Here is a 13,110-nt window from a genome sequence, read left to right as displayed (position 1 = left end):
AGACAGCCAGAATACCCAGTGCTCTCCCCTGCATGTTTTGTGCTTTGGGTTTTGTTGTTACATTGTTACATTTCCCACTCCATATATTTCGATCATATTCCCTCCCTCCTCCCCACCCTCCACCCTCCTTCCGACATCCCTGAGGCCTCTAAGGTCAGCTTCTCTCAGATTACAACCCGGCTTACAGACAGGCCTACTGTTAAAAATTCTGAAAATGCTGCCTTAGAACCCAGACCGGATGAATCTTTTGAGAACTCTGGCCGGATGTCAGGGAAGCAGTCGCCGGTTAGACTTAACCCAGCATAAGAGCTGTGGGCTAGACCTCAGCATCTGCAAAGGAAGCCTTGTGTTCTTGGGTACCCCATTGTCCCTGCCCCTCCCCAGTGTCTCCCATTCATCAGCAGGGCCCTCAGAATTCTGGATTTGCCCAAGACCATTAGAGATTGTTTATGTCTGCCTCCCAGGAAGCCTTGGAGAGAGGAGGGCACTACAAGTGGTAATTTTATGTCTGAGCGTCTCTGCTCGAAAACTTCACAGGGTAAGTGACTTGTGCCCAAGGTGGTGGCCCTGTGTGTGAATGGCCATCAGTCTGGCCTGAGAGCCCTCCTGTCTTCTGTGACAGCAACTGCCCCCCCCACACACACACACATTGTTTGCCTCCTCTAGGAAAGGCTTTTACAGTGAAATGATTACTTAGAGTGTCTGAATGACACCTCAGAGGTTGCTCAGAGAACAGCGTTGAAGACTCTTGATCATAGGTTAAGCACAAGAACCTCTGCACCGGACTGGAGGAATGGTTCAGTGGTTAAGAGCACTGGCTGCTCTTCCAGAGGTCCTGAGTTCAAATCCCAGCAACCACATGGTGGCTCACAGCCAACTGTAATGAGATCTGATGCCCTCTTCTGGTGTGTCTGAAGACAGCTACAGTGTACTTATATATAATAAATAAATCTTTTAAAAAAAAAAGAACCTCTGCACCAGCCAGGGTTACGCCATCCAGACACAGACTAGAGCTGTGGGTTCTCAACCTTCCTAATGCAGTCACTACATGTAGTGGTTATCCTGGGTATTGTCAACTCGACTATATCTGGGATGAACTACAACCCAGAATTGGAGGGCTCACCTGTGATCCAGGTCTTGAGGCTGGAAGACACAAGTTTCTCAGCCAGATCTTGGCATGGAGATCTTGAGGCATAGTGGTTATGAAAAGATTAGTACAGGTCTTTAATCCCAGGAGACTAAGACAAAGAGATCTCTGAGTTCAAGGTCAGCCTGGGACAAGGCAAGTCCCAGATCCAGTACACCTTTAATCTGGGCCACCCTTCTGCTGGAGACCTACATAAGGACATTGGAAAAAGAAGAATCTTCTTCTTCTTCACCTGCTTGCCAGCACATCTGCTGGAACCTGCTTCTACAGGAGACCAGCAGATACTAGCCTCGTGGGACTGAGCAGCTAGATTCTTGAACTTCCCATTCACAGCTGACCATTGTTGGGGAGTTGGACTATAGACCGTAAGTCATCACAATAAATTCCCTCAATATAGACATCTCATACTTCTGTGACTCTAGAGAAATACACTGCATAATAACATTGTATTTTAACATTGTTTCTCATACTGTGGTGACCCCCAACTATAAAATTATTTCGTTGCTACTTCATAACTGTAAGCTTGCTACTGTTATGAATCGTAATGTAAATAGCTGATATGCAACCCCTGTGGGGTCATGGCCCACAGGCTGAGAATCACTGTACTAGAGTTATCTGGAGGGAAAGGAACTTCAACTGAGAAAATGTCTCCATAAGATTCAACTTTAGGGCATTTTCTTAATTAGAGATTGATGGGGGAGGGTCCTGCCCATTGTGGGTGGAGCCATCCCTGGGCTGGTTGTCCTGTGTTCTGTAAGAATGCAGGCTGAAACCCGGATTGGGTGGTGAATGCCTCAAGTCCCAGCATTCAGGAGGCAGAGAGGTAGAGGCAGGAGGCTGAGGATAGCCTGGGCTACACAGTGAGTTCCAGACCAATTTGAGTTTCAGTGTCAAAATAAAATAAAATATAAAAAGGCTCCATCAGCACATTGCCTGCAGATGACAGATTGGCAAACTAAACAGGTACTACCAAGTCAGTTCTACTCAGACTGCAAGCGACAGAACCGGGATATGAAAACCCAGGACTGTGTGGCTTCATGTCCCAAATCCAGAACCCGAGGGCTAAGGCAGATAGGAGCCACCAAGCGTGATGACCTGAGTTCAGTCCACAAACCCATGCGTTTGCAAGCTGATCTCTGTGCACGTGCGCGCACACAAAAAAAGTAACTTTTTTTTTTTTTTTTTTTTTTTTTTAGTTAAGTGATTTGTCGTCCCATTCTGCCGTTGAGAAAACTGCAGAAGGGAGTAGTAACATGCTCCAAGGTCAGAAGATGCTGAGGGCAAAATCTGTGGGCCGTCTGACTCCAGAGTGTGCCAGTAACCTCTCAAAGCAGGCCCTGGAAGCTTCGGTTCAGTATTTGTGGGTTGGGATGGAGGCCTTCCCTCTGCACAGAGGGAAAAAAAAACAAACGATCTGGTAAACAAGAAGGCCATAGCTGGCCGCTTCAGAAAATGCAAACTTTTGGTTAGGGAGGGCATGTTGGCTCAAAAGGATCCCGGTGAATTCTAAGCCAGCTTAGGCTACACAGTAAGTCCCGACGGCGAAACCTGGACTAAGAAGTGGAAAACGTTGGGTGGCATGGCTACCGCCATTACACACCAGAGAAATTGAGGCACACAGAGCCCAGGACGAGGACTGAAGGAGGTAGGAGTTGCTGGCTGGGACCAGGGATACAGGACCCCAGTACTCGCACCGGCCGGTGGCCTCGACCCCGCCTCCTGCCGCTTATTGGCTGATGCCTGCACGAGACGCAAACAAGCGACAGCCAATGGGAGTGGCACACGGCGCGCCTTTCCCAGGCGAACTCGAGAACCCGGAAGAGCGACGGATGGACAGGTAGAGTTAGCCAATCCGCCGCGGCAAGGGCGGCTGGCCGTCCAATGGTGAGGCTACGGAGGCGGGCCGAAGCGGCGGAGGGCGGGGCCGGCGACCGCGGCTGCTAGGAACGGCCGCGCGGCCTCAGATGGTGCGGCGGGCGCGAACCCTGGGCCGATCCGCAGAGAGACCTTACGGCAGCCTCAGTTTCCCACTTCGGGAGTAAGCCCTGCATGCTGGGCTCGAGCAGCTGCACAGGCCGCGCGAAGTGATGACGTGACGGGTAAGGCCCTGGAACTCCGGCGCCGCCTGTCAGAACCGCGTCATCCCTCGTCTGTGAACCGGAGCCACAGGTAGCTTGCTCTTCACCGGGGGCTGACAGCATGCAAGGCTAGCCGCCAGCGCAGTGCCCGGCACACATAGTTGCCCAATAAATGCTTATTGTTGGCAAGATGGCATTTGCATACCTGACCCCTCACTTACCCCTGCCAGCCCCAAGCTTGTGCTCGCCCTCGCCGAGGTAGGGCATCACCCACTGTTGTTACCCAGGCCCTGGGCTGCCTGTCTAAGATGGACAAGCCAGGAAAGGAAGGCCAGAAGGGACGCAACACTGTGGATACTGAGGAGGCGTTCGTGTGGTAACATCAGGACACCAGACGTTTGTTCTTATCGAAGACAGGGCGTGTGCAGGAGCGATAGCCCAAACACTACGTGTCCTATGGCAACTGACAATTGTAGCAGACTGGTGGACTAGGGCTGACAAGTCCCCGACTTCACTTTTCTGAGCTCTTACTGCATCTGGAGAGGGCGCTGTGGAAACATCACCTCCTCGGGTTATAGTCTGAGATTATGGACGTTAATGTATGTAGGAAGTGCTCTGTAAACGCATTAGATTTCTATCTTGCTACCCAGGAGCAGCTAGGAGTTAGTTAGGATGAGTCTTTCCACCATGAGAGCTCTCACCTTCCCTCTTTCCCTGGTCCCTAGTGAATTAGAAGGTGTGGAGATTCTCCATGTTGGTCTCTCCATCTGAAATCACAGTTGCTGGGAGCAGGTCCACTCTCCTGCCTCATTCTTTCCGACGCTTGGTTCCTCGTAGATTCTGCTTTCCTCTGAAACGGGATATGCGCCCCGGGCCCGGCCCTTAGTCCAGATGATACTCATGCCGATGGCGTCAGTGGTGGCAGTGGCTGAACCCAAATGGGTCTCAGTCTGGGGCCGTTTCCTGTGGATGACACTGCTGAGCATGGCTCTGGGGTCACTGCTGGCCCTACTGCTGCCACTGGGAGCTGTGGAAGAACAGTGTCTGGCTGTGCTCAGAGGTTTCCACCTGCTCAGGAGCAAACTGGACAGGGCACAGCATGTGGTCACCAAGTGCACCAGCCCATCTACGGAGCTCAGTGTCACCTCCAGGGACGCAGGGCTGCTGACAGTCAAGACTAAGGCGTCTCCAGGTGAGCATACCGGCTATCTGGCCCTTGTCGGTTAAGATAGATATTTATAGAGTTCCTGCGAAGGCCTGTGTTAAGCATGAGGGTGTCACAGTGACTGAGACAGTCCAGAACTCCAGTTTGGTGAGTGACTGAGAACAGGTGTCCCAGCATTTGGTGGGAGACACACCAAGGGTGGGCTGCCCCTCGGCTCTGAATGGGAGTGGTCCAAGAAGCAGCACCTGAGAACAGTGCTGGGGCCAAACCACTGGGGATGGAACTGGAGAACAGTCAGGGATTCAGGGAAGCTGAGTGAGGGTGCTTACCCTCAGAGGAAACAGAATTGGGAAGAGTTGGGCTCAGTCCCAGGTGAGGTCTTAGCATTGCCCCGTGTGCACAGAGTGTTGCAGCAGCCTGCCTCTGCTGACTGGATTTCAGCAGCACACTGTCCCCAGTGGTGACAACCAGACACTACCACAAACTGGAATCACATCACTAGAAGCAGGGGCATAGCTCTGATGGCACTTGTCTGGTATGCACAAGGGCAGGGTCCGGTCCCCAGCCAGAAAACAGAAATAGTCCAGACATGGGAAGGGCCCAGGGAATACCTGTGAGGGGAAGGTGTTGGCACCCCCAGGCCTGAAGGAGAGGGGCTCAAGAGATAACCTGTCCACAGGGAAGTTGGGCCACCCAGAGCAGCCACACTGTAGGGAGAGCATAGGGAGAGCAAATGCCCAGACTGTCTATGCCAGGCAGAAGACAGTTGGCAGGGGAGCCCAACTGGTGCCTCCCAATGTAGAGTGGCCCAGGATACAAGACAGCAACCAGCATTCCACCCATCAGGGCTGTGGGGAACAGCAGTACCTGGGGCCCGGCTAACCCACGTGGCGTGACTGTGGTGGTGTCCCTGGGAGAGCTGCACAAGGGAGAACCCACCCTCCTCACCAGGCCTCTCTGGCTTTCTTCTAGCAGGGAAACTGGAAGCCAAGGCCGCACTAAACCAAGCCCTGGAGATGAAGCGCCAAGGCAAGAGGGGCAAAGCACACAAGCTCTTCCTGCATGCCCTCAAGATGGACCCTGGCTTCGTAGACGCCCTCAATGAGTTCGGCATCTTCTCAGAAGAGGACAAGGACATCATCCAGGCAGATTACCTCTACACTAGGGCCCTGACCATTTCACCCTTCCACGAGAAAGCGCTGGTCAACCGGGACCGGACGCTGCCCCTGGTGGAGGAAATCGACCAGAGGTACTTCAGCGTCCTTGACAGCAAAGTGAGGAAGGTAATGTCCATCCCTAAGGGGAGCTCAGCGCTCCGCAGGGTCATGGAGGAGACCTACTACCATCACATCTACCACACCGTGGCTATCGAGGGCAACACCCTCACTCTCGCAGAGATCAGGCACATCCTAGAGACGCGCTATGCCGTGCCAGGGAAGAGCTTGGAGGAGCAAAACGAGGTGATAGGCATGCACGCGGCCATGAAGTACATCAACAGCACCCTGGTCTCCCGCATCGGGTCTGTCACCATTGACCACATGCTGGAGATCCACAGGAGGGTCCTGGGGTACGTGGATCCAGTGGAGGCGGGAAGGTTTCGGAGGACCCAGGTCCTAGTGGGACATCACATCCCACCCCACCCCCGGGACGTGGAGAAGCAGATGCAGGAGTTCACACAGTGGCTCAACTCGGAGGACGCCATGAACCTGCACCCGGTTGAGTTCGCAGCCTTAGCCCATTACAAACTGGTGTACATCCACCCTTTCATCGATGGCAATGGGAGGACCTCCCGCCTGCTGATGAACCTGATCCTGATGCAGGCAGGATACCCGCCCATCACCATACGCAAGGAGCAGAGGTCAGAGTACTACCATGTGCTGGAAGTCGCCAACGAGGGTGACGTGCGGCCATTCATCCGCTTCATAGCCAAGTGTACGGAAGTCACACTGGACACATTGCTCCTCGCCACCACCGAGTACTCTGTGGCGCTGCCAGAGGCCCAGCCCAACCACTCTGGGTTCAAGGAGACACTTCCTGTGAGGCCTTAACCACCAGCCCTCCCTTGGCGCCCTGAGAAGACCTTTCTAGAAACAGTTCTCCCCAGTAGCAAAAGGAGACCCTTAAACATTCTTTACCTCCAGGTGTTTTTCAGTTGAGAAAGAAAACTAAATTATTAAGCCTGTCTTTAGGATAATTTATAGTTCAGCCAAGTTATTTATTTTTTTTACCTTTTTGGTGAGCTAGAGGTGCTGAGACCAACCCTTGTGGTGACCCCAGCACCTAGTAGGGCAGCAGTGCTTTCCTAATGTCCCTAATGGGTGCCTAGACAGAATTTGCACTAAGGGTGGAGGCAGGGAGCCAGATCTATGACATGGCGCCCAGGGCCACGGGGGTCACTGGATGCCTTGGAGGTCCTGTGACCTCAGAAGGCAGAGCTGGCCTGCGCTGAGGCCGGCTTTCGCCCGAGAGGCTGTGGCAGCAGCTTCCACAGCAGGCAGCGCAGCCCTTGGACACAGGAAGCCAACGTTGCCATCTCCGTAGTTGACTGCAGATTCCAGGGACCCCCTGAGCTACTAACTTTTAACCTGAGTGCCAGGGGGTGGTACTTCCCTACCCAGCCTGTTCTGAGGGCGGAGGACGGGCAGCATGGCTCTTTCTTATCTTTGTCCTGGACTTCACTCGCATCCGCTGAGGCTGAAAGCTCTCCATGCTTGACAACCTACCCCGTCACGCCACAGAGCGGGTTGCCTTCACCTCCCACTCAGTCTCCTGCATGGAGACCCTAAGGGTCCTGTGAGGACCTGGAGGTGAGGTAGAATGCTACCCAGCATGCACCACACCCTAGGAACCTCCCTTAACATTACAACGGAATGTGTCTGAGGTACCACGCCAAACCCAAACAGGCAGTTCTGATAAGAGTTAAAACGAGCAAACACCCGTGTCCACAACCCGGCCTCTCCCCTTCTGCCCTGTGGTTTTAAACCCTCTTCCCCTCTAACGCCACCACAGGGTCCAGCGTCCCCACGGGTATGTAGACTGTCTTGGAGTGGCCTTGTTCTAGTGACTTGTGAAGTGATGGTGTCGTGTCTGATAGACACGTTTCCAGTTGTCATCTTAGAAGACAATAAACACTCTTCAATCATTTATGGCTAAGCGCCAGTTTGATTGCTGCTATTCAGTCACCATGGCCGAGTCACTGGACCGTGTTCTGGGACGGCCTCCTCTGTCCCTCCTCTGTCCCAGCACGCTGCGCTTTGAATGGTAAACCAGCTGCCAACCCATGTATCCAGCGTCTAGAAAGATACCCCGGCAGTTTTCTGACGGATTGAGAAAAATGTGTGAAAAATGTGTGTGTGTGTCTGCAAGCGTGCAGCACCACCAACAGCTCTGCAAGGGCCGGGTGGCAGAGTCACCCGGCAGATGTCACCCGGAGACACTGCATCGAATGCAGCCCCAAGCTCCCGGCTCTTCTCTGCACACCAAATCTCACGGGAGGCTCACTTTGGCCTGTGGTGAGAACCTGCACTTTAGCTATGCGTGAAAATATTATTTTAACAAGTTCCTGGTTCTAATAAAGTATTTTATTACATAAGCATTGTGTTGGCTTATCTCTCCCCACCATGTATGTACCTTGTTCTGAAACCATATTCTGGAGCAGCTCAGAAACTGCCTTCCTAGCTTCCCGGCCTGGGTTTTCTTCACACATGCTTATTGTGCACAGCCTTATAAACAGACATCAGGCCAGCTTGGAGCAGTTGGTTCCCTCTGTCCACCGAGTGGGTCAGAGCTCTCCCTGCTGTCATTGTGCCTTCCCTGCGTTAAATTACTGGTTTCCACCCACATTTAGGATGACTCAGTGGGCCCTGCTGGCGTGTGGAAAGACTGTGTCATGATACCCGTGGAGAGCACACAGTCATACCTGGGCACTGGCTACCACGAAAGCAGGGAAGTCCCATAAACCCAGTGAGCTCCCTCACAGACCCACCTAGGATGAGCCCATGCCACAGGAAGGTCTCTGTGACCCACGGGGGTTGTCTACTAGAAAAAGGTCTTTGTTGTGTAATAAAGACGGTAACATTTATAGGAAGGGTAGACTAACATTTACTAGATGTGAGCTGAACTTGGGCTAGGTTCTCACGGCATTGAACGTGCTGCTGTGTGTGCTGCGTGTGTCACTGCTGTAGGGTGGCTGAGGGGTACACCAGTATCTGGAAAAGAGCAGCGGACAGACACCAAAGAGGAGGGCAAGGGGCTGAATGTCAAGAGCTCCAGGACACACACAACTACACTTAAAAATGTTAAGGGATGCCCTGGAGAGATGACTCAGAGGTTGAGAACACTGCTTTTCCAGAGGTCCTGAGTTCAAATTCCAGCACCCAAATGGCAGCTCTCAACCACCTGTAACTCGTCCCATGGGATCCTCCTCTAAACTCCACGGGCACCAGACACCACATGCTGCTACTCATACACACAAGCAGACAAAACTCATAAGTCATTTTTTTTAAATGTTAAGTTAAAAAATGTTAACTTAAGAACAAAAAACCTTGGGGCTGGCCAGATGGCTTACCAGGTGACAGCCTTACAGGAGGTAGGCTGAGCCGCCCTGGGAAACCCACCCCAGTGGAGGCGAGAGCCAAGTCCTGAAAGCCATCTTCTGTCCACAAGCGCACCACAGCAGTCACGCACACACGGAGGAGGGGCTGGAGAGAGGCTCAGTGGTTAAGAGCACTCGCTGCTCTTGCAGAGGACGGGGTTCAGGTCCTAGCAGCTGCAGGGGATCCAGCAATGCTCTCTTCTGGTCTCTCCACAGGGCACACACACAGACACATACAAAATCTTCCTTCCCAATTTTTAAGTGTGGGAGGCCGAGGGCTAGAGTGCAGAGAACAAACCAAACTTGCAGGAGGCCTCGGTTCCATTGCTAACCCTAAACATCAAAGAAAGCGAGACTGGCTCATGGGCACACATGCACGGCTCCCTCCCATTTCCCTCCAGAGTTTAATGGAGAGTCCTTTCTCCACCGCCCTCCCTGCCCTTGCTGTAGGGCTTTCAGGGCAGAAACTGTGACAAGGTGAGTGGTAAACTACCCAGCAGAGTCAGGCTACCAGAAATGCAAGTCTGTTACCATGGAATCATGTGATCAGCAACACGGGATTGACATGCTGCACAAGCTGTCAACACACAGCTGAGGAAAAGCAGGTGCACCATGTGACAGATACCCCACCCAACTCACACCCATCACACACACCCCACACCACACATACCCCACACACCACACATACCCCACACACACCCCCCAACACATACCCTACACACACACCCCCCACACACACCCCACACCCCCCCCCCCCACACCCCACACCCCACACATACCCTACACACATACTCCCATACACCCACCACCACCACACACACACCCCACACACACACCACACACACCCCACACACACACACACCCCCCCCACACACACCCGCAATGCATACAAGGACTCTGTAAGAACTTCAGTTTAATAAACAGAACTAAATGGGAACTCACTCTGCACTGGACATGGCACTAGGCATGAGTGTTTGAGCAGAGGGCGTAGGTCTTCAGTCATCAGGCAAAGAAAATGGGCCACAGTGGGTGGCACACACAGCGGGTGGCACACACAATTCCTAGGAACAAGTGTCGCAGACTCCCCACGTTTAGGGAACATAAAACAGTCAAAATGTCAATTACAAATACATAATAGAAAAACTCATAGGCTCTTTGGACAAAAACCCATCAAGCATGCCTTCTGTGATGTCCCGCACTTCACTGAACAGGCCACTCTGATGATACGGCTCCTCCACTCCACCTTTCACACTAAAGAGTGACGGGCACGCGTGCTGTGCAGGGCCGGGGAGGGGGTTCGTAGAAAAAGGGCCAGAGGCGGTGAAAGTATCAGGACAAGTAGGCCTCAAAGCTGAGTCCCTCTTTGTTAGGACACTAACGTACCGTGGGACAGCCCGTGGGACAGCCCGTAGAGCAGTCGGCCTCCGCCCTCAATGTGAGGGAACACTCCTCACCGCCATGCTCAACATAGGCACTCCCTTCCCATCTACACCAGAGGAGAATCAGTGGGCGCGCAGGTTTGAGTGCCCAGCCCTTCTGTGTCCAGGGCCCACAGCGGCCAGCCTGGCCAGCATGAAGGAGCAGGTAAGGCATTCCATCTCAGAGTCCTGCTCACTTTCTCAGGAGCAACTTCGCAAAATCGGCATTGGACATCTTAGGAGCCTCAGTGGCCACAGAGGTGGTGGCTGCCAGCCCCGGAGCTGGGCCGTTCTCAGCCTGAGGAGCAGCACCCTGGCGCTGCAGAGCCCGAGGAAGAAGCGAGAGCTGGGTCCGTCCCTTCCCGCGCCTAGAAGAACAAACATAATGACCCTTTGGCAGTTCTGACTCCTGGCCCCAGCTGGACTGAGATGCTGGGATTATCAGGCCAAGTCAGAAGACGAAACTGAGAACTGTTGCTGGCCCAGCATGCACAGCTGAGTTCTAACCTCACACCAAGAAAAGAGTGCAGGAACCACAAGGCACTTGATCCCAGCTAGGAAGTGAGTGAGGGACACTTGAATGAGCTTCCTTCGTTACAGTTCTGACACTGAGCATCCCTACGCCAAGGCACAGAGGTGACAAAATGGCGGCCATCTCTCCAACCTCAAAGAGCCTGGTCCTGACCGTTCCATCTATCCGGTGAGCAGAGCAGCACAGCTGCCTGCAGACCGACAGCCACGCCTCGGGAGCAGGCGGGTTCCAGTCTGCTTAGGCATGGAGATCACCAGACGGATGCCTGTGATGCCAGCTCTGTAGGAGGCTAAAACCCTGTTCCAAAATGTCAAAAGCCAAAACCGCAGCTGTGCTGGCTCTGTGAACCTGAGACACTAGAACCGTCTGGGAAGAGGGAACCTTGACGCAGGAAATGCCTCCCCTGATTAAGTCTGTGCGCAAGCAGGCAGAGCACTTTTCTAGTGACTGCCACGGAGGTCCTGGTCCCTGAGGTCGAGGTCCCTGAGGTCCTGAGGTCCCTGAGGTGGGGCCGTTCCTGGGTTAACTGAGAAAGCAGGCTGGGCTACAGAGAAGAGCACCTGCAGCTCCTCCAGGACTGGAGCTGATTCCAGCACCCGATGGGGGGTGACTCATGATCAGCTGTGATTACAGTTCTGGCCTCCACAGGCACTGCACACACGTCCTCCCTATGTGTGGACAGACATCCACCAAGGAAAAATACCCATATGCATAAAAATAAAGACAACAATATTTTAAAAAGAAAAATCAGGCAGGCAGGCAGGCAGGCTGAGGGGCTGGAGAGGTGCTCAAGGGTTAAGGGAACTGGCTGCTCTTGCAGAAGACCCAGGTTTGCTTCCCAGCACCCATAAGGCACTTGTAACTCCAGCTCTAGGGGATCGGATGCCCTCTTTAGGCCTCTGTGAGCACTGCACACATGTAGTACGCAGACAAGATACTCATAACGCATAACATAAATGTAAAAACAAAAAAAGTGTAAGAAAGCAGGCTGGCGGGTTGGGGATTTAGCTCAGTGGTAGAGCGCTTGCCTAGCAAACGCAAGGCCCTGGGTTCGGTCCCAGCTCCAAAAAAAAAAAAAAAAAAAAAAAAAAAAAAAAAAAAAGAAAGCAGGCTGGGCTAGGCACGGGGAGCGAGCCGGTGAGCAGTGCCCCTCCATGGCCTCTGCCTCAGCTCCTGCCTCCAGGTTCCTGCCTGCCTTCCTCTCAAGATGGGCTGACTATGCAACTGATCAGGCAAATGAAAAAGACCCTTTCTCCCCATGGTCTTTATCACCAGGACCAGAAACCTAACACTTGCCTGGCGGTCACATCCCCAATGCCACCAAAAAACGGTGCAGACGGGCAGGTCGCCACAGCATGCTACCAGGGCCACTTCCCTTTGGAGACTTCCTGTGCACATCTCCACCAGTGAAACCAAGGACCACACTCAGAGCAACTGGCTTTTCTGACCTACCTACCCCTGCAGCCATGACTGCCTCAGCAAAGGCTGGACAAACCTGCACAAACAGAAGCAGACACTTACGCTCCATACATCTGCCGGGGAACCATGGGGGCCCCTGGGGCTGTCCTCACTTCTGGCTTCTCTGGAACTTTCCGCTGAGGGGGGTTGCTGATCGCCACTTTGATGACGTTCTCTTTGATGGTCATGCCATCCATCTTCAGCACTGCCTGAGAGGCCTGGGACTCATTCTCATACTCCACGTACGCCAAGCCCTGAAACACGAGAAACTGTAAGCCCAGCAAACACAGCATGGGGTGGAGGAAGACAGGGAGGCCCACGCCGGCTACTCTAACAGACCCAGCGTCCGCCTGGACCCACTCACCTTTGGCTTGCCGGCCCTGTTAGTAACCAGCCTGAGGTCCTTAACAGTGCCATGTGCCTTACAAATGCCTTCAAGTTCCTCTTTGGTGCAGGAAAAGGGCAGGCCCGAGATGAAGAGTTTGTGTTTCTCCAGGGTGGTGCTGTATCTGAACATCTGCGAAAAAGGCAAAGCCAATAGCTGTGGCAGGCTCGGCCCAGCACGTGTGTGTCCTGCACGCACACCTGGGCCATATCTGGTCTCAGAATCTTACGTGACAAAGTCACCTGGGCACAGCCCTCTGTAGATGGCCATGCACTGAACACAGGGGAAGGATCACTCTTGCCACCCTCTTAAGCACCCAAAGGAAAGCAGCCA

The 13,110-nt window shown here is 53.3% G+C and overlaps 2 protein-coding genes across 2 annotated transcripts in view; one reads left to right on the top strand and one right to left on the bottom strand.

Annotated features, from left to right (window-relative positions):
* The first annotated feature begins 3,077 nt into the window (after nt 1-3,077).
* Nucleotides 3,078-6,584, top strand: Ficd (FIC domain protein adenylyltransferase). The gene is made up of 2 exons (XM_032886914.1): nt 3,078-4,417; nt 5,363-6,584. The coding sequence occupies exons 1-2, from the start codon at nt 4,117-4,119 to the stop codon at nt 6,436-6,438; spliced, it is 1,377 nt and encodes a 458-aa protein (XP_032742805.1). The 5' UTR covers nt 3,078-4,116; the 3' UTR covers nt 6,439-6,584.
* A 3,296-nt stretch (nt 6,585-9,880) lies between these two features.
* Nucleotides 9,881-13,110, bottom strand: part of Sart3 (spliceosome associated factor 3, U4/U6 recycling protein) — a 28,126-nt gene continuing 24,896 nt past the window's right edge. The window contains exons 17-19 of the mRNA XM_032886695.1: nt 12,757-12,909; nt 12,456-12,646; nt 9,881-10,770 (exon numbers count right to left, since the gene is read on the bottom strand). Coding sequence (XP_032742586.1) covers nt 10,596-10,770; nt 12,456-12,646; nt 12,757-12,909 — 519 coding nt within the window. The 3' untranslated portion in view covers nt 9,881-10,595. The remainder of the gene's footprint in view (nt 10,771-12,455; nt 12,647-12,756; nt 12,910-13,110) is intronic.

The sequence above is a fragment of the Rattus rattus genome, chromosome 16, assembly GCF_011064425.1.
Source record: "Rattus rattus isolate New Zealand chromosome 16, Rrattus_CSIRO_v1, whole genome shotgun sequence".
Classification (NCBI taxonomy): Eukaryota; Metazoa; Chordata; class Mammalia; order Rodentia; family Muridae; genus Rattus; species Rattus rattus.
The sequence above is the reverse complement of the archived record's forward strand: the minus strand, read 5'-3'. Positions and strand labels throughout refer to the sequence as shown.